This window comes from Strix uralensis, chromosome Z, assembly GCF_047716275.1.
Source record: "Strix uralensis isolate ZFMK-TIS-50842 chromosome Z, bStrUra1, whole genome shotgun sequence".
Taxonomy (NCBI): Eukaryota; Metazoa; Chordata; class Aves; order Strigiformes; family Strigidae; genus Strix; species Strix uralensis.
The window spans coordinates 52092677-52117055 of NC_134012.1; the positions used below are offsets into that span (position 1 = coordinate 52092677).

A 24379-nucleotide genomic window follows, 5' to 3' on the forward strand; every position below is an offset into this window, starting at 1 on the left:
GTGCACACTAATTTTTCTTATTACTTTCTTCACTTCTAAAAATCTTTATGTCTTCATACACACTTACCAGCTACTGCCCTTGTTATGTACACACTAGAACATGCTCAGTGAAATTCACTGTATTTCAATCCTAAGTGATCACATCCCTCTGTTATTAAAGAAGCAGAACTAACTTAAATTGCAAAAGTATTTCTGAATTCAATTAATATTTTAATGTATATGAAAAACAGGGCCTGGAAAGATGATCTTGTGGTGAACTCCAATCTGGGACATTTAAGTTTAAATGCACAATGCACACTGTTTTCTTCTGCAACCCATCATAAATCACTTAATAATTCCTATATCCTACATTTTCCTTTTGTAAGTAGTTTCAGTCGCTGGCCTGGCTATTTCAGTTGCTTGTTGTGTGATGCTGAAATTTTCTTACTACACATACATAGAAAGCTAAGTAAAAACCAGTATCCTAATGTTAGCTAGATTCTTTAAGTTTTATTATAATAATTATATTATATATAATTATATTATTAAAAAAATAATATAATTTCCTATAAAAGAAAGGGAACAAGCCCAGAACAGATGCCTTGGTATCAGTCAAAAGAAAGTCCTCTGGGAAAAGTTGGAGCACAAGCTGCTGTACAGGAAGCTACAAGTCACAGAACACCTGGTTTTGTGGTCCTCAAAGTCTAGTTAACATTATTGTCACTTTCATTCTGTGAAACGTCTTAAATTCTTAAATTTGGTTCAGAAAACATGAACTATTAATTGAAGTTGCTAAAATTTACTTGTAATTTTCAATACAAAACACAGAATGCATATTTCATTGCATCTGCACTATGGGTGCAAGTGTCTGCAATAATCACAAATTTCAGTAAGTACTCCAAAAATACGACTTATATGCATGGCCTCTGGGATCAAGGCCAGATGTAGCTGCAAGATGGTCTGTGCAGCTGCTACCACATCACATAAGTCTGGAGAGTGCCAAGATAAAGGGAGGGAAATGGGACTGAGTCATAACCCCCTTTTTCCTTAAATAGCTCACCACTCTGACTCCCCTGTATTGTTCTGCAACATATTATGTCCTACAAATACATGCTGCCCTGCCATGTGCACACACAGGCAGCTGTTCTCAAAGTAGAGAAGATGGTCTAGAAAAATGCATTCAGACACTGAGAAAGCATGCCAAAAGATCTGAGTGAAATACTGACATGAAAGGAAGGAAGGTCAGTACGAAGAATCAAAGTATTGAATTGTTATATGGGACAATGCCTCAAAGCATCCTGACTGTGACAAGCTGACAAGAAAATCTTGACTTAGAATGAATTTAAGTCAAAAAATAGTATGACAAAGAGCCAATGAACCAGCTGTGCGGCACTGCGATTCTAAACTTTGGAAGGCCACTAGGGTTTAAAAAGATGAAAGCAACAAAAATATATATTTTCATCAGTGACTAACAAGAAAACAATATTGTTGGATGAAGAAGGGCCAGAAGTATGTCATCAGGGTCTATGAGAAACCTCCAAAGCAAGTTATTTCAGTGTCCAGAGGACATGGAAAGGAAAACAGAAGTTATGACCCAGTAGGCTACACAGACAGGGAAGAACTCTAATTGATGTGAGGCCAGGCTGGCACTGGTTGCAGTCACAGAACCGCTGCTGGTTCCCTGGTCCCGTTTTTGCCTTTCTCTTTGTTAACATGCACAACGGAATTTAAGACTGGCATATTTAGGAATTGGTTTTGCATGAAAGATCAAGACAAAGGGAAGCACCTCTTTATTTTCCTTGGAAAATCCTTCCTTATTGAGTTTCTGATTCCAATTTTACATTCAGTGCATATAAATCCAATCTAGATAAGAGATCATATTAATTTTTTAAAATACATTGACAGTATTGAGTGTATTACATCCAAGACTGCTTTATATGTAGTTGTAATCAAATGCAGCTACTTCTCATGTAGAACACTATAGCTGCTTGCCATCAGTGGTACTAAAAAGCAAAGAATACTCTACCATGGTCAGCTGACTCTAGGTAGGCTGGATATAACTGCTCAAGTCAGAATTTTTCCAAAACAGCAGCTGCGGTAAATGACCCTCACCTGCAGTTAGAGCCAAAGCATTCCTGTTTAAGCTGAAATTCAACTCCTGTTGGAACAAAATACCTTTACTACATTATGAAGGGATGGGTTCAAAGTAGTTTCAGTTGGCTCTTTATTAATTCAAATGAAACCCAGACTGCTACTGAAAAAACAGTACCACCGAAATGGAACTTGAAAGTTTTACTTTGAAGGACTAGCCTGACCTGATCCCACTTGCATGCAAGACTTGATAAAAATTACAGCCAAAGGTGATTTAGCTGCAGTTCACTTACAGAAGATGCCTGAGCATCAGTTAGAAATCAGACATTAAAATATAGCAAGATCTAAATACTAGATGCTGCAGACAAAATGCATTACAGAGACAGCTGACAACAGTTGTATTTGTTTAAATATTCAGACTTCAAAGCAGAATTCCAGGCACAACAGTGCCATCCAGGGGCCAGCTAATTGCTGGTGAGCGTCCAAAGAATTTCCTGAAACTGATTTTATTTGTATAAACAAAAGGGTTTTATATTTAAAACAATTTCCCCAAATATTTTCAAATATAGTCTCAGTTCTTTTCAATACTGCAGCAGAAAAACTGTAATGTGAAACAATTATTCATTCTCTAGACATGCTAAGAGTTGTTTACAATTAGGCAAGAGTTTTACGTAAAAGTCTCATTTCAGTAAAATAGAAAAGTATTTTTAAGAATTTAAATCAACAGTTCCTTCTAGCACAACAGACTGGAAATAATGAGGAAAAGTTCTGACGCAATTTTGCTGAACCTTTCAGACCACGATCTTGCGAAGTCCAAAACACATGCTCAGTCCCACTTCACTAGAGCTTCTTAAATGAACTGTGTATGTAGAATTTTACAGTTAAAGCTTCAAACGACTTCTACACATTTCATACTCTGCCTTCTGCACAAATGGAAAAATCAATCTGAAAATTTTAAAGCAGTTTGAAAATGGAGGCTGTTTTTGTGTCGCAGGGAAAAGGAAGGGGGAGGATAAAGCAAAGTCTGTTCCACGGCACTGTTCACCATTTACTCATGTAATCTTTTTTTAGGCTAGTTCCATGATGGCAGCAACAAAGTAAGAAAAGCAAGAGTCCCAGATTATTTCTAAAATTATAAGTCATTCGGAGAGGCAGATATTCCTTTAGTTTAACGATTTAGAGGTGTACATCTTTCCAAGTCTTTGATTCAGCAGCTGAAGATACAGCGTAACTGCATAAAATGCAACGCAACAGTGAGAAGTTTCAAGTTTAACCTCACGCGAAGCGAGCTCTTTTCAAAAAGCTGCCCCCTGCGCGCCTGAGACGGCTCAGGCTCAGAATCCTCTTCCGGCCCAGGTGGCTTATCACCCGCGAGAACCGGAAAAAAAACCCTCTTTACCCAATTCCTAGAGGAAACGCGACCGCGGGCTGGCGAGGCGGGAGCGTGCGGGGAGGCCGGGCCTGCCGGCCGCCGCAGCCCGGGATCTGGGGAAGGGCCTCGGGGGCCGCCGCGCCGCCAGGCAGACACGCGCCCCTCGGCGGCCGCGCGGCTAGGGCGGAGTCGGAGGACTGAGGCCTTTGAGAGGCGGCCTAGGGAGGCTCTACCCACAGAGCCTCAGCCTGGAGCGGGCCCGCCGCCGCGCGCGCGGCGCAGGCGCGCAGTTTCGCTTCGCGCTGCCTGTGAGACGGCGTGGGGAGCGCGCGGAGGGCGGGCGGCGGCGCGGGCCGGGCCGGGGACCGGCGCCATGGCTCCCGTGCTGAACCTCAACAACGAGGTGAGCCATCCGCCCCCGCCTCCTCCGGGCGGCGGCCGCAGCGGGCCGGCGGGGACCGCCGGGGAGGCTGTGGGCTGGGGAGGGCCCGGCGCGGCAGGCGGAGGCTGCGGCCGTTGGAGGGGGGCCGGGGCAGCGGAAGGGGAGGAAAGTGGCAGAGTCGGGCGGCGGCGTGTCACCCTGCGAGGGGGCCGGGCCGGGCCGTACCCGTCCCGACCCTTCCCAGGGCTGGCGGGGCTGCTCGGAGCGGTGGCGAAGGCCGCGGCTGTGGCCATGTGGCCTGAGACGGCTGCCGCTGTTCCCTTGGGAAACGCCGCGCGCAGTGATTGCTCTCGGCGGAAGGGCTGTGTGATGAAAATAAAGATCTGTTTTGCGAAGATAAACTACTTTTAAGGGGGTGATATGCAATTGTCGACATGTATGCTTCGGTTCAGTGTGCTGGCAGATCGTCATCGTATCATGGCATGACTCACTATGTTTCTGTTCGCACTGGAGTTTTGCAGGTGATTCTAGCAGACCTACCAAACTCTCAGCTGCCTGTCTCCTGGATAGCAAAGATAAGATGTTGCCCTATTTTCTTGAAGGTGGAGGGGCTGGGAATGAGCAATTAATGGGTTAGAGCTGACTTTTTCCTGTTCTGTAAGAAGGTTGGTGTTTCACGTTTCTTTCTGAATTTTTGCCTGCTCTATAGTGTGAATTAAATTAGTTAGGTGTGTTCCTCTTGTGATAGATTTTGACTCCTCATTTGCAAATCGTTGTGTGAAGTAAGTCTGACACAACTAAATTGGCCTCTTTAAATTGTTTCTGCAACACCTAAAAAGCAACTGACAGTTCTGCTGAGCGTCTGTTGTATCAGCTTCTGCAGATTGCATTGTGCGCTTCCAGGATTCCTAGATAATTCATAGTGTGATTAAATTTATTAATTCTTACCAGAACCAAAATGACAGATTATACTAGCATTCCCAGATTACACTTCTATTTAAAGTAAGTTTTGTATTCTAGGCATATAATAACTCTGAGAAAGTTTGATTTATTACAGCCTTTTGGTCTTTGCTTTTAACAAATGTAACATCAAATATGAATGACTTCACGTTGAAATATGCCAGTGAATCAGCAAAAAAATAGCGCATTTAGTTCGTTGTTGAAGCAAGGATTTTTTTTGATTGATCAAGTTCAGGTGGTGATTCATAGTCTTTCACTAAAGAGATACTAATATTAACAAAGGATGAAAAAAGAATCATAACTTGACTGAGGAATGACCAAACAGTTCTTCAGAAAAAGGTAGAATACAATGAGTTTCTGTACAAAAGATTCAAAAATTTCGCTAAGGACACTGGGGGTGCATTGTTCCTTCTTATAGTTCAACTGTCACCCTATCCTAAGAGGAAACTGAAAGTAAGTTCTTAGATTTTCTGGAAGTGGGAGCTTTCATCAAAGCTAGGACAAAAAGTAGACACTCTTTTATAACAGGTCCGTGCGAGACCTGTAAGGTCATAAGGTAGTACAGAGACCGAAATCCTGGATGCCATCTTATCAAGAGGGACAGAAGATCAGGGTGGCTAAGAGTAGGATGGACACCTAGTGTGAGTAGATCAAGCAATTTTTTCTAATTCTACATCTATGCTTTTTCATAAGCATCAGAGTTGTATTAATTACTATGGTGAGTAGTCATAAAATCTGAAATAAATGTTTTCTTTACCAATACCTGGATATCTTCTGTGTATTTATTACAGAGATGCCCTTGTAAGAACATGTACTGGTAAAAAATATTTATCTTCCTCACAGGTGAAACCATGAAATTTGAGCATAAATAATGATTTTAGGAAGTCTGATGTTTTAAACAAACATATTTTCCTTGTGTATTCTTCCAGTTTGCTAAGGGAAAGATTTGCTGTAATTACAAAGCAGCTCTCTACTATGCACCTTTGGCATTCCACAATCAACCAGTGCTAGGGATTATACAGATTTCTTCCCCCATTAGGCTGTATCAAATAGGCATGATGGTAGTTGTTGCAGAAAGAACAACTTTGTGACCCTTATATAGCTGATAAGCTTGTTTCAGCTGGATTTACAATAGTTCTGTGTAAGACCCTGTAAATTCAGCTGTATTAAATTTACATATTCCAGGTTTTAATTCTGCAAAGGCAGCTTCAGAAACTCACCTTATTTCCATTTTAACGAATAGGTATCGTGTCAAGAATATGTTCTTTTTCTCTAATTGCATATATACCTAGATAATAGAAAAAAGCAAGATCATGGCAGAACCCACAGTTAGCAAGGTCCAGTAATTTTAAGAAGCCATCATCTTGCTGCTGGCAAATAATGTACAGTTTCAGTGTGACTGCATGACTGAAAAATTAAGATTGAAAAGAATCAACAAACACAAATGCTTTTGTAATTCAGGCATCCCATTCCTGTATGGATTGCTGCATTTTGATTTCTGTGCACAGAGAGGGGGAGGAAGTAAAGACTGCAGAAAGTTAGAAGAAAGTTAAACTGAAAACTATAGTTTTTGAGAAAGAAAAGGAAAATTCGGTAATTCTTACCACTCTCTACTCATCACATTCTTTTATATGAGGGAACACATAACTTGTAGAATGAAAAATTCAGTTTTGCAATTACTATGTATCAACTGTATATGATCACACTTCTACAGGTTTTGTTATTGAGCCTAACTAGGCTTAGTATTCTTATTTTGTGTTTTAATTTTATAAGCGTGCAGCTGATGGAATCTTTTTAAAAACTACTGCTGTCTCATAATGTTTCATATTTTAAAAAGCTTTAGGAATTTTCAGGTGTCATATCACAGAATAGCTTCCAAAGTTAAACTTTTCTGGAAACATTTGCTAGATGGCAGCACATAATCATCAACTGCCATGGACAAGAGCAAGTTTAAAGGGAGATAGCTCATGTTTAATGTGAAAAATTACTGTCGTTGATCAGCAATATTCAGTAGTATGAAACTGAAGTTTTTGAATGGGAACCGGCCCAGATTTGTGTGCTTTTCAGAACCCATGCTTCTTAAATTAAATTGTTCTGTTTTTACAGTCATGCTGTGCTACCAGTACAACAATTACAACAAATACAGTTATCTCTCTGCCCCCCTTTTTACTTTTTTGGAATTAAATTCTTCTTACAACTACCTCAAGGCATTAAGCTGCAGAAAGACCATGAAGCTAATGCAGATGTGTCTGTGAATTGTTTTTAAAAAAAGTGTTCTAATGTGTATTTACATGAGTGCCATAATCACTGAAGTTGAATATTAATAAGGCATCATATTATGTAAAGCAAATTTAAATCCTCTCAGAGTTGAGAGTTGTTTCAGTCCATGGGACATGAATTTGCTGAACTTGTTTGTGTATGGAAACTTTGGTATGAGGTGAAGTTTTCTCTTAAATTTGTCTTGATAATAATCAATTGCATGCATCCAAAATAACTTTTTTCCGTAAGAATGTTACAGACTTTTTACTGAATTAGGAAAGGTTGAGCTTTATTTACAAAGCTACAGGTTTTTAGATAATAAAAGCTGATGTCTACATAATGCTTGTCATCATGGTTGAAGTGTTCTTTTTTTCCTAAGAGGTAGAGTCAAGATAAAAGTATATCTTCAGAGTAACACATCAGTGCACGCAAATTGTTCAGTCTGCTAAACAAAGGGCAGATTTAAAAAATTACATGTAGGGAGCTTAGTTATGAAGCTTAAGGTGGTAGATTCCATTCAGGAGTGTTTTGGGTCCCCACTCTTTGTGTTGTGCTACTCAATGAAGCAATACTCAGGCCCTTTTACTCTTTAGATTTAGGACTGACATCCTGACCTCTGAGTTATCTGGACTGCAATTTAGATGAATGGCATGCGCAGAAAGCAATCTGGACATGTGGCTGAGGATTTGGACCAGTGTACAGCAGAGTCAAAGATGGATAGCATAGCTGACTATTTCTTATGGCTTTTTGTCTGATATTTTTCATAACCTTAACTTGTAAAGAAAGACTGACAGTATGTGAAAGTCTGAAACTGCAGTCTGAGTTATATCTGTAATTCTGTGAAACTTGCATCTTTTATCACAGTGCAACCAGAAGTAAATGTGTATTTGGAAATGCTTATGTAGAGGCTGGGTTGGCCTTTATATGGGTAGGTGTCATGTTTGTCATTAGGTGGTCAGACACAGCTAAGATAACAAATGTAAACAGAAAAACAGTTACTGAAATTGCGTTTACACGTACCTTCGATCACAAATTGCTGAAAGGCCAAGTACATGCTTTTAAAAGTAAACCACTTTTGGTGACCAGAGTTTCTCTGTAGCAGTGAAAAAAAACATGGTCTGGCTGGGATATCAGGTGGAATTATTAAAGAATGAAGAGGCAGGAATTCGAGAGGGTCATGTGTTCTTCCTGAAGCTGAATTGGCTTGTATAGCCAGGAACTGCATCATGATTTTTGTAAGGTGCATTAAATGTGAAAAACCTGATTACTTATCCATGCTAGTCCTTAGTGCATTATGTATTTCTGTTATTGATACAGTAGGTCTAGCGTGCTTGTATAAATGTCAGTTTTAAATTGATTCGAAGTAAAGGGGTTTTTGTCATTGAATGATCACTATTTTTGCAGAGAAACATTCCATACAAATTGAGTGCAAGACTTCTCTGTGCTACTTATTTGCAGTTACTTAAGATCTTCCTTATTTCCAGCCTTCTTCAGCATTGACTGCCACATCACTGTCATACGCTTCTCTGTGTTTTCATTGACTGAAGATGACAGTTTAGACATACAGTTCAAAATTTTGTTTATTAATGACTTTTTCCCCCCACGTTTTAGACTATAGAAACTGGGACAGTTTTTTAACATTGAAAGGCCTTTTGTATAAGATTTTTTGTGAAGAATTGCTTTGCTGTTCAGTGTATGGTGTCTCAAACACGTAATGTGCCCCCGAAGGAAAGTGATTCTCCAACTGGGGTTTCACAGGCAGCTGGATTCACTGCCTCTGAAGCTGGGACTTCTCATTCTTGCTCCTTACCCACATGGCTGCATGGTTGTGCCTCCTTCTTCTGTGGGCAGAAAAAATTTTTTGCTGGGGTAGTTTTCTGCTACTGGTTTGAGATAGCAGGGTCTTACAGGGAGTGAGAGCAGCAGGAACATAGGACCAGAGATGAATGGGAGGGACCTGCAGGATAGATGGAGACAAACTCTGCTTTCCACCACAGTAAGCTGTTCACTTGGCTTGTGGGGCTGGTAGAACTGTGCTGTTCTGCATCTTACTTAAGCGTTTATCTTTAGGCAGTGGCATTTTTGTGAAATAAGCATAAGATTTGGGGAGAGTGTACAACCAACAAAACCGAAAAGAGTTGGGATGATTATATGATGTGCAGTTATGTTGTCTGGCAGGTGCTTACATTACGGAAGTTAACTACCAGCTATAAGGGCAAGAGAGCGTGAGGGGTCAAAGAGGAAGCCAAAGGAGCCCTTATATTTGATCTTGTTAATGTAACATAATGAGTTCATGTTACAAATCAGCTTGAAAAGAAGACTCTTATAATTTCACTGTTATACTTAAATTTATATTTATTTTTGGGAAATGCGACCAATGGTATATCAAGGGGGAAAAAACCCAACTGGTCTCTTACCTGTTGCAAAAGAACTTTTAAAACAAGTTACAGTCCGGTAGTAAGTAAAGCAAAAATAATTTTTAGGAGTTGTGTTTTCCACAGTAATCAGAGAAATTAACACTTAGCCGTTCTTTCTTGGCTTTTCTTTAAAATTGCTTTCCACTATCATGAACAAGCTGATGTGGGCATTCAATTTTTTAGTGTATTATATCCAAACAGCTAGTGTTACCTAAGGTATGTTGTGATATTTTTAAATGCATTCCTGGACCTTCTTTACTGGTGATAAAAAAGAATCCTAGATGGACACTTTGAAGATAACAGTGACTGAGTGCTGTAGGCATTAGTGTTTAAAGCAGTCTGAAATACTGGGCAACCAGCCCAGTGCGGTGATCCAGGCTTGTCTTTGAAATAAAGTAACTACCCCCAAAGATCTGTGCTGTTTCCTGTGCTATGTGGGAATCTAGGAGTTCCTTTAGGGCAATTTAATATTCCTGCGTGCTGACTTTACAGCTGCCTAAAGGGGAGGTGAGGCATGAAGTGAGGTATCTGAGCAGTTACCCAGTATTGGACTGAGCTGTGAGATGTTTTGCTGCTCATAATTCAAAATATCATGCCTTCTTTCAAGGCATGCCTCTAATGGAGAAATGCTGCATTTACTGTTTAATGGCTTAGTTTTTACAAAACCTTCCAGTAGTTGAGAAAGCTGGTGTATAGGTTCCCTCAGTCTGAGATGAGTTGAATCCTGTGATCTCAATGACCAGCAGAGTGCACTAATCACAAATAGTAACACTGGGCTATTGTCGGGCAAAGAAGGGAGATTTTATGGGATAAGGGGAGCCTGGGCATGTATTTCACCAGTGGGAGCATTTCCCTAGGAAAAGTCCTTGGCAGTGCTCCAAAGGCTGCTTATCCAACAATTAACATAAAATACATGAGCTCCCTCAAAGGAAATACAGGAACTTGGAACTCTTTACCCCTGAAGAAATTCATCTTGTTGGTCTACAGATGATCTCCCTTTTGTTATTTTGTCTCTGGCTTATGAGCCTTGTTTGTTCCAGCACCTATCCAGCATGCTGGCCAAGCTACTCTCTTGAAGTAGAAGCATTTGTCCCAGACTCCTCACACTGAAGAAGGTCTGTAATTTTAAGCTTTTCAGTTCTGGTAAGTGCCCCAACATCTAAACTGTACCTTAGATCGTGGACACCAGTTCTAGTGCTGTTCTGAGCTATCTGCCAGTATGGTTAAGCTATATCAGAGAAACTGGCTCTTGGGCAACTTAAGTCAGCTTTAAGTTCATCTGTGACCACTTCAGAATTATTCTTAAGGTAAAGTGGTTAGCATTTAGATACTTTCAAAAAAGTACAGGTACTTAGCTTTGTGATCAAAACTGAAGTTGTGGCTGAATTCTAGCACTACCAAGATCTGTGTATCCCTGGCATACATGTGGTCTTAAATACTTCTTTGAACCTAGTCATACAGTCTCTTATGTCACTGAAATCAGTCTAAAGTCTTGGAAAGGCATATAAATAAGTTACGAGAACTGAGTAAAAATACATTTCTACACAATTCAAAACCAAATGTCTAATCTTTTCCCTCCATTTATTTCTCAGTGTACTGGCAAATCACTACTTTTTTTCTGTAAATTACAACTCTGTGCAAAGTTAAAAAGCAAACAGGACTTTTTTTTAAACTCTGGAATACTTGGCAGCAGTCATTTTAGCTCTATGGAAGTGCATGTAAAAATTCTTGCATTAGTTGTGTTACTAATAAATAATTCTGTGCACAACAGTTTCTTGAAGGAGAAGAAAATTGTGCTTGATTGGGCTTGAATTCTGCTTAAAACAGTTCAAGTGTTAAATTACTGACATTCTTTTACAGACCATGTAAATGTCCTAAGGAAAAGGTCCTTTTGAAAGCTTATGAAATTTCCAAACTTATACTCTGTGAGATAGAATTCTGAGGAATTGTGGCTTTTTTTTTTTCCTAGGAACTGTTCCAGCAGCTGTTTCTAAAGTTTCTGGAGTTGCCACATCATCAGTTATACTAATATTAACAGCAAATTCAGATCTGCTATTCACACAGATTTTGTTTCAGCATATTACTGAAGCAGTTAAACATGGCAAACTATGCAGTTTTTGCTTCTGGCAATATTGTATACAGCCATTATCAAACTACTGTACTTCAGGACAGAAATGAAAACTTTTCCTTAGCTCAAGTGGTTTATATAAAGTGTGTGTGGTAGGCCACGTAGACTAGTAAGATGCTCTCATAAAACAAAACATCTGTGGTTCCTTGGTGTGGTAGTGTACAATAATGAAAAAAACATGCAAACGCTGTCATGGGAAACTTTGTAACTTTTATTTTAAAGGAACTGTGAAATACTTGCAGTACACAGTATAGTCTTTTATCAGATGTAATTTATGGGGATATATACATGCATAAAATACAATTTTAAAACATGGTTCAGTTACAGTAAATGTGCTTAATTGTTTACTGCTGTCGCTGCAGACATCTTTCTGCAACCTTTGCATTGCTGGGCCTGAAGCTTGCTGCCAAATGAAGAAGGAAGCAAGGCTGAAATGGGTGTAGAAGGAAAGGGGTGGTAGTGGGATTTTTTGCTAACAAAATCTGGGGCTTGGGGGGGTTCATAAAAGGAGGAATAGTAATCAATTGTGAATTCGTCGCAAATTACTAGTTGATATGGCAGTGATAAAATTCCTTTCAGTTTGCCTTATGCTGTGGAGGTCAGTAGTGAAGAGGAATTAAGGCAAAACTTTTTTAGTTAGGGTTTTTAGCACAAAAATGGCCAGCTATTAAATTCAATGACTGTTTTGATTGTCCTTTAAATCATATAAGAGAAAGGGATTTAAAATTCTTGTATTGATTTTATATGAAAAAATTTAGCATTACATTATTTCTGTTGCAAAGGTAGGTCACAGTGGTACATGTTTATTCATATCAAATTAAGTCTCTGCGTGTGTTCATATGTATATTCAAAACTAACTGCTTAGAATGTAAATTAATACCATTTTTTTAGAATGTAAATATTCTGTTAATTTTTATTCAGGTGTACTTTCTGTTCTGTAGTCATCTGACATGCTTTTCTGTTCTGCAATTTTTGTGTTGAGTAAACAGGTCAAAAATGAGTCCAACAGAGTATTTGTGTAATGGCTTTTAGACAACTCCCATTTAAATCACCAGTAAGCTTGATATTGAGATCTCCATGACATAAAAATAAGCTAGAGGCTCTAATTCTCAAATTTGAGTGTACTATCTAGAGATCCGGTTGGATTAATTCATTGTGTTGGAAGCTAGTTTATTATATGTTTGTAGACTTGTTTAAATTCTTTTTGTCTGTGGTCAAGCAAACTTTGGATATAAAGTGGATCTCGGCAGTTGAATTAAAGAACTATCAATTTTAGATATTATTGTATAGCAGCTTGCTAGGGTGAGAAGGTAGACTGCAAAGTCTTTTAAAAACTGATACAGTGTGAAAGAGTTCAATCTCAAAAATTCATTACCCTGACCAGGAGCAGAAATGAGTAATATTCCATTAGGAGCAGGAGCTTGAAGCTCGGAGTAAAATGTGAGGGACTTTGTTTCCTGTTGTTAATGAGTCAAATGTTGGAATTGGGGCTTGTCTTACTCCTAGAAGATATTGTGTGTTAAAGTAAGGTGCAAATGTAAGCAGTGAATCTGGAACAGCTCTTTGTTTGGAAGCTATTTTAGAAAAGGAGTGCCATCTTATGATTTGGCTTACTCAGTTTCCAAATAACTGGAATAATGAGAATAAGCCAGTTTCAAATAAAAATCTCCAAACATGCTTTAAAGTGGCTACAAAATTGTGTTTATTCCTTTGTTATTTTTGTTCTCTTTTTTGTTCTGCAGTTCAGACTTTCTTAGCTCATTTTCCCTAGATTCTGACCTTGATAATTTCAATATAGAATGAAAACTAGCCAGCAAAATAAAACTGACCAATGAAAAACAAAATTTACTCCTCAGGGTATAACTGTTAGTACTTTTTGAATTAAACATATTGAAATAACATTTACTTTGTCTTGAAAGAAAGTGTTCACAAGAAAGCCCACCCCTTTTGAAGAAAAAAAATATTTAAAGCTAGTGGTGGAGCAAGGCAAACAGGAATTATATTTTTATATAAGCAATACATACAGTATATCACTGGCATAGTAAATGCTAAGTATGGATATCTGAATCTTTGTGGTTAGGGGAACATTCTCCATTAAATTTGTAAGCCATTGTGATGTGTGAGATAGAGGGCATCTCAAAAATTCTACTGTGATAACAGGCTATCTTCATTATTTTCAGAATCAGCTATACCCTTGGGATCTACCCAGGGGGGTACTGAGGCAGCTGGCAGAAGTGCTCATCAGGCCACTTTCCTTCATTTATCAGCAGTCCTGGCTAACCTGGGAGGTCCCAGTTGACCGAAGGTTAGTAAATGTGACACCCATCTGCAGGAAGGGCTGGAAGGAGGATCTGGGGAACTACAGGGATGTCAGTCTGACCTCAATGCTGGGGAAGCTTATGGAGCAGATCATCTGAGTGCCATGACGTGGCATGTACAGGGCAACCAGGTGATCAGCCCAGTCAGCCTGGGTTTATGAAAGACATGTCCTGCTTGACAAACCTGATCTCCTTCTACGACAGGGCGACCCGCTTTCGGATGAGGGAAAGGCTGTGAATGTTGTTTACCTGGACTTTAGTAAGGCCTTTGACACCGTTTCCCACAGCATTCTCCTGGAGAAAATGGCTGTTCATGGCTTGGATGGGCACACGCTTTGCTGGGTAAAAAACTGGCTGGATGGCCAGGCCCAAAGAGTTGTAGTGAACGGAGTTAAATCCAATTGGTGGCCGGTCATGAGTGGTGTTTCCCAAGGCTCAGTATTAGGGCCAGCTCTGTTTAGTATCTTTATCAAGTGATCTAGACAAGGGGATCGAGTGCACCCTCAGTAAGTTTGCAGATGACACCAAGTTGGGTGGGAGTGTTGACCTGCTTGAGGGTAGGAAGGCTCTGCAGAGAGATCTGGACAGGCTGGACCAGTAGTTCAAGGCCAATTGTATGATGTTCAACAAGATCAAGTGCCTGGTCCTGCAGCTGCGTTACAACACCATGCAACACTATGGGCTTGGGGCAGAGTGGCTGGAAAGCTGCCTGGGGGAAAAGGACCTAAGAATGTTGGTTGACAGTCAGCTGAACAGGAGCCAGCAGTGTGCCCAGGTGGCCAAGAAGGGCAATGGTATCCTGGCTTGTATCAGAAATAGCGTGGCCAGGAAAGTGATCGTTCCCCTGTACTCGGCACTGGGTTGAGGCTGCACCTCAATTATTGGGTTCAGTTTTGAGCCCTCACTGCAAGAAGAACACTGAGGTGCTATAGCACATGCAAAGAGGAGTAACGAAGCTGATGAAGGACCTAGAGAACAAGTCATAAGAAGAGCAGCTGAGGGAACTGGGAGTCTGGAGAAAAGGAAGCTCAGGGGAGACCTTAGTGCTCTCTACACCTACCTGAAATGAGGTTGTAGTGAGGTAGGTGTTGGTCTCTTCTCCCAAGTAGCAAGTGATGAGAGGAAATGGCCTCAAGTTGTATCAGGGGAGGTTTAGATTGGATATTAGGAAAAATCTCTTCACTGAAAGGGGTTCTCAAGCACTGGAACAGGCTGCTCAGGGAAGTGGTTGAGTCACCAGCCCTGGAGATACTGAGACTTGTAGACGTGGTGCTTAGAGTCATGGTTGTGTTAGGTTAATGGTTTGGCTTGCTTATAAGGGTCTTTTCCAACCTAAATGTTTCTGTGATTCTTTGATTCCTCTTTGCTGTGATGGCACTGTCTGAGCGCTGATCAGTAACTGTAGTTATGGCCTATGTTTCCCACCTGTTTGGCTGATCAGGAGATGTGACTGGTGTTCGTGGCTGGTTCAGAGCTAGACATGCTGGTGAATGAGTATGCATGTACTAATTGGCAGCCAAAATGGAAAAGATTTAAATTCTGGTTGTATATTTCTTCCTAGGCATGCTCATTTTAGTCCTTATCTCCTACTTTACTACAAGTTTTCACAAAATGTGTAGGAGCTCTGGCCTGTGCTGATTTGTCAAACTTGGTTACTGTTTAGTAAGCCCAAAAGTTACTGGGTGACTAAAAGATGCTGACAGGCAGACAATGTGCTGACAAACATAATTTCCTCAGAAACCAGGTTAACAAATTTAATTCCAGAGTACTCATTTTTGATCTTCCACTTCAGGATAGCTAAGAAAAGTTGTAATGTATTGACTCTCAGGACTCTTCAGATTTTTCGCTGGTAGCTTAGGAGGCCAATACCACTATCTCTTTGCAGAAATGATCATTAATTAAACTCAATTAGAAACATTGAGCAGCAAACAAATTTTGAAAATCTAAATTCTGAAACAAAGTTGAGAAAGTGGGACTTCGAAGATGGTGCAGACAAAATATGTTTTAAATGTAGGATAGGATATATTTTCCTTCATTTTTTGAGCATGTAAATAAAGTAATTTATCATAACATCAGTGTTACATAAAAGTAGTTCTACAAATTGATGTAATGTTTAAAGAACTTCAAGTCTAAATAAACTATTAGAAAGCAAAATTATACATGGAAGAATCAGTTTAGCTGGCAGTCTTCAGAATTTCCATCATAATCTTTGAGTCAGCTCAGGTGATGATTTTCTGTTTGTGCTGTGCCACCTTCCTGGATGCAAGTAATTGCTTTCAGTGGATGTTGTCCAAAGCCTTTCCAAACCAAATGAATGCATGAGTGAGATCAATTCTACCAGTGCAAAAAGAAGGGGTAGCATCCATTCTTGTAGGGCGAACTAGTATACAACTGCCACTGTCCCTATTTCCCCATTCCCATCCCACCCCCAAATAGTAACAGTAGCTCAGCAGACTGATCTTACAGCTGGAGCTGAGCAGCTTTGAATGAATCTTGATGTTTTACTTAATGACAAAGCACACTGCATGCTAATCAGAGTGAGCCAGTATGACAGTTGACCTGCTGACTGATTGACCATAGGATATTGGAGGCCTACAGATGAGGGATGGGTGATCCATGAATGCTGAAGTCTTGTAGTTACTTGAAAGTGAACTGTAGCGTGCAAAGAACAACTGGCTGGCCAGGGGAATGGTATAAGGATGCTTAAAATGCATGTTTAATGAAGTGCAATTTACCTAGCCTGTCATAAGGTTGTGCAAGGTCCTGCACATGGGTCAGGGAAGTCCCCAGTATCAATACAGGCTGAGGGATGAAGGGATTGAGAGCAGCCCTGCAGAGAAGGACCTGGGGGTACTGGTGGATGAAAAGCTGGACATGAGCAGACAGTATGCGTTCACAGCCCAGAAAGCCAACCATATCCTGGGCAGCATCAAGAGCAGTGTGGCCAGCAGGCTGAGGGAGGTGAATCTCCCCCTCTACTCCACTCTGGTGAGACTCCACCTGCAGTCCTGTGTCCAGATCTGGGGTCCCTGGTACAAGAAGCACATGGAACTGTTAGATTGGGTCCAGAGGAGGGCCACAAAAATGACCATAACGGCGGAACACCTCTCCTGTGAAGAAAGGTTGAGAAAGCTGGGGTTGTTCAGCCTGGATAAGAGAAGGCTCTGGGGAGACCTTATTGCAGCATGTCAATACTTTAGGGGGCTTATAAGAAAGATGGGGACAGACTTTTTAGTAGGACCTGTTATGATAGGACAATAGGTAATGGTTTTAAACTAAAAGAGGGTAGATTTAGATTGAACATAAGGAATAAATCTTTTACAGTGAGAGTGGTAAAACTCTGGAACAGGTTGCTGAGAGAGGTGGTAGATGCCCCATCCCTGGAAACAGTCAAAGTCAGGTTGGACTGGGCTCTGACCAACCTGATCTAGTTGAAGATGTCCCTGTTCATTGCAGGGGTGTTGGACTAGATGACCTTTAAAGGTCCCTTCAAACACAAACTATTCTATGAATATTCAACAGCCAAGTACCATGTGGAAGTAAATGTGAGGGAAGTTAGAGAAGAATGTAAGGGAAACTGCTGTGTGTTTACAGTTTGCCAGTGTACTCTCTTACCATTCCCCTCTTGTAAACATTTCTACAAGTGACTGATACCCATGACTGAGACAATAATACTGAGATAGAATAAGGGAAAATGATCTGATGGCCTGGTTTTTCCTCTCAGCTGAACTTCCAACTGGTTTTTCTCCTGCTGCTTTCCTTGCAAGATGAAATGATATCTATTCAAATGCTTTAGTTTTACATTCTGTTTCAAAGGAGTTGGTACTTAATAGTCATCTTGCTGGCTTGAGTAGCAAGGACTCTTGCATCTCTTAGTTCTGTCAAACAAACCCATCCCTTGATGTTTTGGCGTTTTCACAGACCTGAATTTAACTTGCGTTTAAAGTGCTTGCTGATCTGGTATCAGGCAGTCAGAAGAGAGAGTTCTAGCTCCTCACTGGTGGTTAGGCTAATACTGTGGTTTGTGAATTGTGGTAAGTGAAAGGGCGGCAAGTGCTCAACAGCATTATTCAGGCTCATTTTTAGATAAAAGGTGGTTAATCTTTAAAAACTATACATTAACCTGAGTCACGTTATATTTTTTAAAATATCCTCAGAACAGACATCTAAGTTTGTAAACCTCTTTTGACTATCTCTTCTGTAGAAATTGCACAGTCATTAAAAAAAAGTTGCCTATCTTGAAGTGGAAGAAGTACCAACATGACAGTGCATCTTTAAAGGAGGAAAAAAAAAAAAACCCAAGCCAAAGCAATCCCACACATACCCCCAGATAAATACTGGAAACACTGTTATGGCATTTCTGACTTTGTTATGTGAAAAGTGTCATACACAGTTTTGACACAATCTTCTTTTCATGATAGCAGTTCAACTCTACAGGTTTGGATAATGTTTGCGATCTGTATAATTGATGTAACAAATTAGACTATGAGTCAGTATAGTCAAGGTATGGTGTTATGCTTCAGATTGTGCAAGTAATGTAGAGATTCATAACACTGCCATGGGAGCAGTGCTCTCTTTAGCATCCACTTTTAAAAACTTCACCATTTGAAGAGAAAAAGAGGAAAAACCTTCACCACTCATTATTTATTCACGTGTGTTCATCCTGGTAATTCTTATGTCACTACTGTAGCTTCTGCTATTACTGTCTTCCTGTGAAATCAAAGCATAAGGATGTGTGAAATTCACATGTGGCTTCTAGCTAGAGCTCTGGTCTAATTAACAAATCCTAGACATAGAAATCCATTGATTTGAGCTTGGCTGTGTTGACTGCCTTGTTCGTATCCCCTTGCGACATTCCATGGAAATATTTTTAGCAGAGTGCTACCTAGAGGTTTTCAAACTCATGTCCAGCTGATCAATCATCATTAGAAATCATTCATTGTTCGAAATCACCTTTGGGTAGTTATGTTTCTGGGAGACTTGTGTAATTTTTATTTCCATGTGGTGACCTATACACTAAGTTATGTAATATAGCATCTTGGGGCTAATTTATCACAGTTATTTCTTACCTGGACATTTACAACTGCTGCTATCTATTTAGGGTTTAGAAATGTGTCTAGCCAGCTCATGATCCTGGTTTGGCCTTGAGAGCTCGAATGCTTTCTGAAGTACTGCATAGAGCCTGACTCCATACAGTGAGACACCAACTTTGAAGCAATCAATCCATTAAATTTTGGTCTTTGGCACTGAGCAAGTAATTCTAGACTAACCTTACTCCCTCCCAACTATCTGAGATATTTGGAATTGCTTTTCAAAACCTTTAGATGAAAATGATCTTTGCTAGCAGTCTGAGTACTCATTGTGGCTTCCACTTGGAGAAATTATGCTAGAAATTACAGCTGTTCTCCTGCAGGAGGAAATACAGTGCTATATTGAAAAAAGAAACTTGTATTTCACTGCTTCAGTTGAGAAAGTACAAAGAAAGCAGCATGGACAGACTGGAGGAAGGGTTTGACCGTTAACTCATAAGGAGTGTGTGCATTACTTCTCCTGTGAGAAAGGTGGAAACGTGCCCAAGTGGGCAGTGTGCTCTTCCCATTCATCTTTAGCAACCCTCCTCGGTAACCTGACAGGGTGAGTGCCCAGAGGCCTGAGAGGCTGCTGGTGTTTTGCTTTGTGGGTGCCTCCAGCTAGTGATGGCACTTCTGCCTGCTTTGGGCAGTGGGGTGCTGTGTTTTAATCTAGAAAAAGTTGCCTCATATTGCATGAACTTGTTTACATTTCATTACACGTATTGTGATGCAATTCAGTCCACTTCGTTCGAACCTGTTGGCATGCAGCTGAAGAGGGCACAGACACTAGCTGAAGAAACTGAGTTCTTTAGCAATCTCTCTGCTGGGATTTGATCCTTATATTAAATAGAGGGATAGCTCATTTATTGTAATCAGGTTTGTTGTAGCCCGTTCTGTCTCCTGTACATTCTTAGCTCTTTTGCCCTGGCACTAGTTAGCATTCATTTGACCATAAGGGATAGCAGATTGGGAAACTGATCTGGCTGAAAACTCACCTTTGTTTTTTGTAAGGTTAGGATGTTTTGGGTTTTTGATTTTGTGGATATGTGTTTGTGTAAAACTCCTGGAACTGAACACCTGAAATCTGGTACTCCATGTAGTTGTATTTGTGTTGTTCTTGCTGCCTTTACCTCCTTTAATTACCTTAAATTTACCTCCTTTACTTCTGTTTTTTATAATGCAAATATATGAAGCTGTAATAAGTCTAAGACTGGCCATTTCCAGATATTTTGACATGTATAAAATATGTATTCTAATATAGTGATTCTTTTTCTAAAAAAGAAAAAAAGTAAACTTGGTAATTCCTAACTTTTCCTAAGAATCTAAAAATTGTTAGGTCTTTCAAGCTGACAGTCCAGATAATAGAGAGAAATATGTGTAATGAAGTTCCAGAAACATTTTTTCCCTTGGATTATTCACTCAAAAGATTATGTACTATTGTTAGTTCTGGCTAATATGTGATCCAGCTGCAGGTGTTTTGAATTTTAAAACTCTTTTTCCAAATAGCACCAAAAATTAACATTTAGAATACTCTGCTGCTGTGGTAATTTCTTGGTTAGAAGGCTGCCAAATAACTGTAAAATGAAACGAATGCTTTTGGTGTGCCCTAAAACAAGGAAAGAAGATCGGTGAGAACTGAAACATTACTTTGTTCCATGTTTTTCTTGTAGGTATTGGAGAGGCCTTGAATACTCAAATACATTTTGGCTTTTTTTAAGCTAGATTTCTTGCTTTGACATTTGTTGATGCATAATTTCAGCAACATGCACAACTGATTTTGGTGTGTTTTTAATTACTTTTTTCCCTTTCAACTCCATTGGTGCTGCTTAAACTTGAGGGTGTTCAGAAGCAAATTTCTTAATGCAGTAAAATCAAAAAGCTATTGTATACCTTTATGCACATCTAAATAATTTTTTGCTTTGAGGTGTTTTGATCTTAATGGATCAGACTCTTAGTTCATTCAACCTGCTAGGGTTCCTTGACATGAAAGGGCTCCACTAGGATTGAGGTATATCTTGTCCCTACAATTTCATTTATTGCTGTCATTCATTCACTAGACCCAGTTTGTGCAGGCATGTGGTAATTTGTTGATAGCAATATGATCAGGTATATTTAAAACAGATTTTTTCCTGAGACAGAATTTACAAGGTAGATTCTTGATGTTTTCTCAGTGTCATCCCACTCTCAGGTGTGACCTTCATGTCAGGTAAAGCCTGTTAGCCTTCAGAGCACAGGAAGAAACTGAAGCAGAAAAGTACTCAGAATACCTTCTTTTTTTTTCAAGCATCAAGTGACAGAAAAGGCGTAAGAGACCTTATATTGCAAAGTGGATTTGGACATGTCTATGTAAAATTACAAAACATTGCTTAGGAATGGTATCTTCAAACTGTAAATGAAATTTTTTTGCAGTTGTGTCTCAACCTTGAAGACATTCTTCATATAGGAGAGACTTCACCATGTTGGGGGAGAGTAGGGAGGCCTCTGTTTAATGGGTGTGTGTTTATATAACATGGATATTTCAGAACACTAAACTCTTACAATGAGTTTTTTAACTGAATGAGGCTAGGTGCAGTGTCCTTTGAGGAGAACAGAATTACTTTTCTGGTTACTTGTACAAGAACTGGGACTAGACTGTGTGCTGGCATAGAGCAGAAGTGGATGAAGAAACGCAAGTCTATCTAGTGCTGATTGTTTAAGGATTTAATAATTTAAGTGCATTATTGGGTCAAGACCAAAATGTTCAGCACCTCATGGATGGAAGCCCAAGGAAATTTGTATGTGCTTCAGGCAGCTCAGAGGAGAAGGACGTGGCTATCAGTTTATTGGCTTTCATGCATTTTGTATAGCTGGGGCTGACTGCGTAAGTAAGCTTTTATTAACTTTGACTTAAGAAGAATTTAAGACGTTCTGGGTCTTTCACGTATTTTCCTGTACAGTACTAGCTTTTATACATGGTAACATGAAAAAAACCACTTTTCATATCGTAAACTTTCTAGTAGTTCTTCCAGTATTTCAGTGTTTTGGAATAGAATATATTGAACAGGTCATGGGCAGAGATATGCTATTATTTTTTTTCTCTTAATGCATTGGCTTAATATTTTTTTGAAGAACGGTTTAGGGTTGGGGGTTTTTTTGTGTCAAGTATAGTTGATACTATAGTTCAGAGTAGACACGTACCTTTCTTGATACATCTACAAATCTTTAGTCACACTTTCCTCTTTTTTTTTTTTTCCCAATTGGCTGAACACTAGCTTAGTTTGGAGGCATGTTGCTTGTACAGACCTCAAAACAAGTTTCAGAAGTGGCCAAGTATAACATTTTATTCTAATGTAGTTGTTCCTTTGAGAACTGCTGCCGTTGTCTTAAAAATGTGAAGGCAAATATCTTTGACTAGTCATGTGACTTTGAATGTAATGTTGTGCCTGAACTGTCATTTTGTCCATTGCTTGATGTGTTTTTCTTGCCAGCACCAGTATGAGGACAATCATGTAGTGATTTAGGTTTTTGGAGCCTAAACCAGATATTTTTTTGGTTCTTTCAACTAAAAATACCTTAGGTTTCTCTTTAAGAAACTTGAAAATTTTCATAAAAGGTTTTTTGCAACAGCTTAATTGTGTGGGAGGCTCTTAAAAGATAACTTTCTGTTCTATTACACATGTGTTTTGTCTTGTATTATATACAATAACTGTGTCCCATTAATTTAAAATGGATAATGTATGTGGTCAGAAGACCTTTCCAGTGAGTCCAACTCAGGCACTGATTCAGCCCTTCCAAGATTTTTGTTTGTTGAAATTAAGTAACTTGTAACTATGACTGAAATAACAGGATTCAAACCAAACTATTTTCTTGCAAAAAAAACCTAGAATGAACCTTAGAGATCAAAGGTACAATTAAACAATCCTGTGTTAGTTTCTCTCCCTTTATTCCCCCTATTTGGACATGAGAAGGGCTTGGACATGCTGAGGATTGGAGGAGGCTTGACTAGACTACCATATAGGAGGACAAATCTCTGAGAATAGTCATTCACCCTTCAGAAGCAGGAGCAAACTGGAGTAAGAAGACAAAGTGGCTGAAGCTCTTGGCTTCTCCCTTCCTCAGCTGTAAATTCTGGGTTAAATATAGTTCTTGTGATGCCTTTAAACACACACTTCTTAGATGCATTGTTAGCTGGCAATCGCCCTCTTTGTTTGACATACACCCTTTTGTTCCTTTGTACCATGCCAAGTGTACCATCCAAATCAGGGCTCTCTTTACTGCCACTGGAAATGAGTACCTGGAGCTCTGTTACAAATACCACTTCAGTGTAGGTAGTGCTAAAGTTAGCAATTCCTGTTATAATCCCCTTCAGTAATGTGCACTCCTCGGGCAAAGATAAATAGCAGCAGAGGGTTTCTAGTTCTAGTCTGACTAGTAATCTGCTGATCCCATGCTGTGCTCTTTGTTTGCCCTTTCTCCCTTGAAACAGCAGCAGCTACTGTCTGCCTATGGCTTGAAATGGCTTGTGTGCAGTTGGCTGGTACATGTCATATTTTGTGTCAGTGCTTACTGTAGGTTGCAAACTGTTGAGATTATTAAAGCCTCCCTTTGTGAAATACCAGCAGCCATGGAATTTTTTTTCATTTCATCTTTCTTTAGGTCCTGTAGTAATATAAATACCAATAGCATACTGTGGAAGGCATAGTGCAGAATTGACATCGTTTTTATTCCTAACCATAGCTTTTGAAACATGCTCATGTGCTTTCAGGATACTATGTGTTACTGCCTAGGCTTGTTTTTAAATATGAGTTCACTTCCCCTATGATTTTTCTTAGATTTAATCATTTATATATTATCTGTATCTATTCTTACTTTTATCTATTCTTACTATTTAAGAATTGTAATAAATAATATATTAATCATTAATAAGCACAGATATTTGTTAGTATTAGTAAATAGTAATGGCTTAATTGCTTTCAGATAATGTTTTCCTACAGAATGAATAAATGTCTTCAACAAAGGAAAGCATCTCTTGTTCTTTTTTGCAAGGAATCCCTGAAGTGGTTATTTCCACTTACAATCGCAGGCTTCCTCAATTTCCAGGAATCCTAGAATGTGTTTCTATTGACTGAAGAAATTGTTTGCTTTGAGATTCGCCTGTGTTTGGAATTATTCTTTTTCATTTACTGTGACCTCTAACTAGATTAAAAATCATTATTGCCCGATCTTAAAGCATTGTTAAATCTGACCCTGATTTACACTGTAGCCTTTCTACATTTCAGTGGAAAGACTTCTCCTTTTCTTATTGTATTTCTTAACCTCTTTACAAAAAATGTCTTACTTATTATGAGTAAATACTTGTTACTATTTTTTAAATCTACTGCTGTTTTTGGTGGGGGTTTTTTTGCTATTTTTTTTTTAACTC

At 39.4% G+C, this 24379-nt stretch overlaps 1 protein-coding gene across 4 annotated transcripts in view; it reads left to right on the top strand.

The window, feature by feature from the left end:
- Positions 1-3487: 3487 nt before the first annotated feature.
- The window catches only part of SRFBP1 (serum response factor binding protein 1), a 76981-nt gene continuing 56089 nt past the window's right edge, over positions 3488-24379 (top strand). The window contains exons 1-2 of one of the 4 annotated variants that reach the window (XM_074855316.1): positions 3488-3845; positions 13769-13893. Coding sequence is in view for 1 of the 4 variants with exons in the window: in XM_074855315.1 (XP_074711416.1) it covers positions 3816-3845 (30 nt within the window). In the remaining 3 variants the exon portion in view is untranslated. Of the gene's footprint in view, positions 3846-4372; positions 4490-13768; positions 13894-24379 lie in introns of those variants that run through there. The other 3 variants (XM_074855317.1, XM_074855315.1, XM_074855318.1) reach the window with 3 other exon arrangements.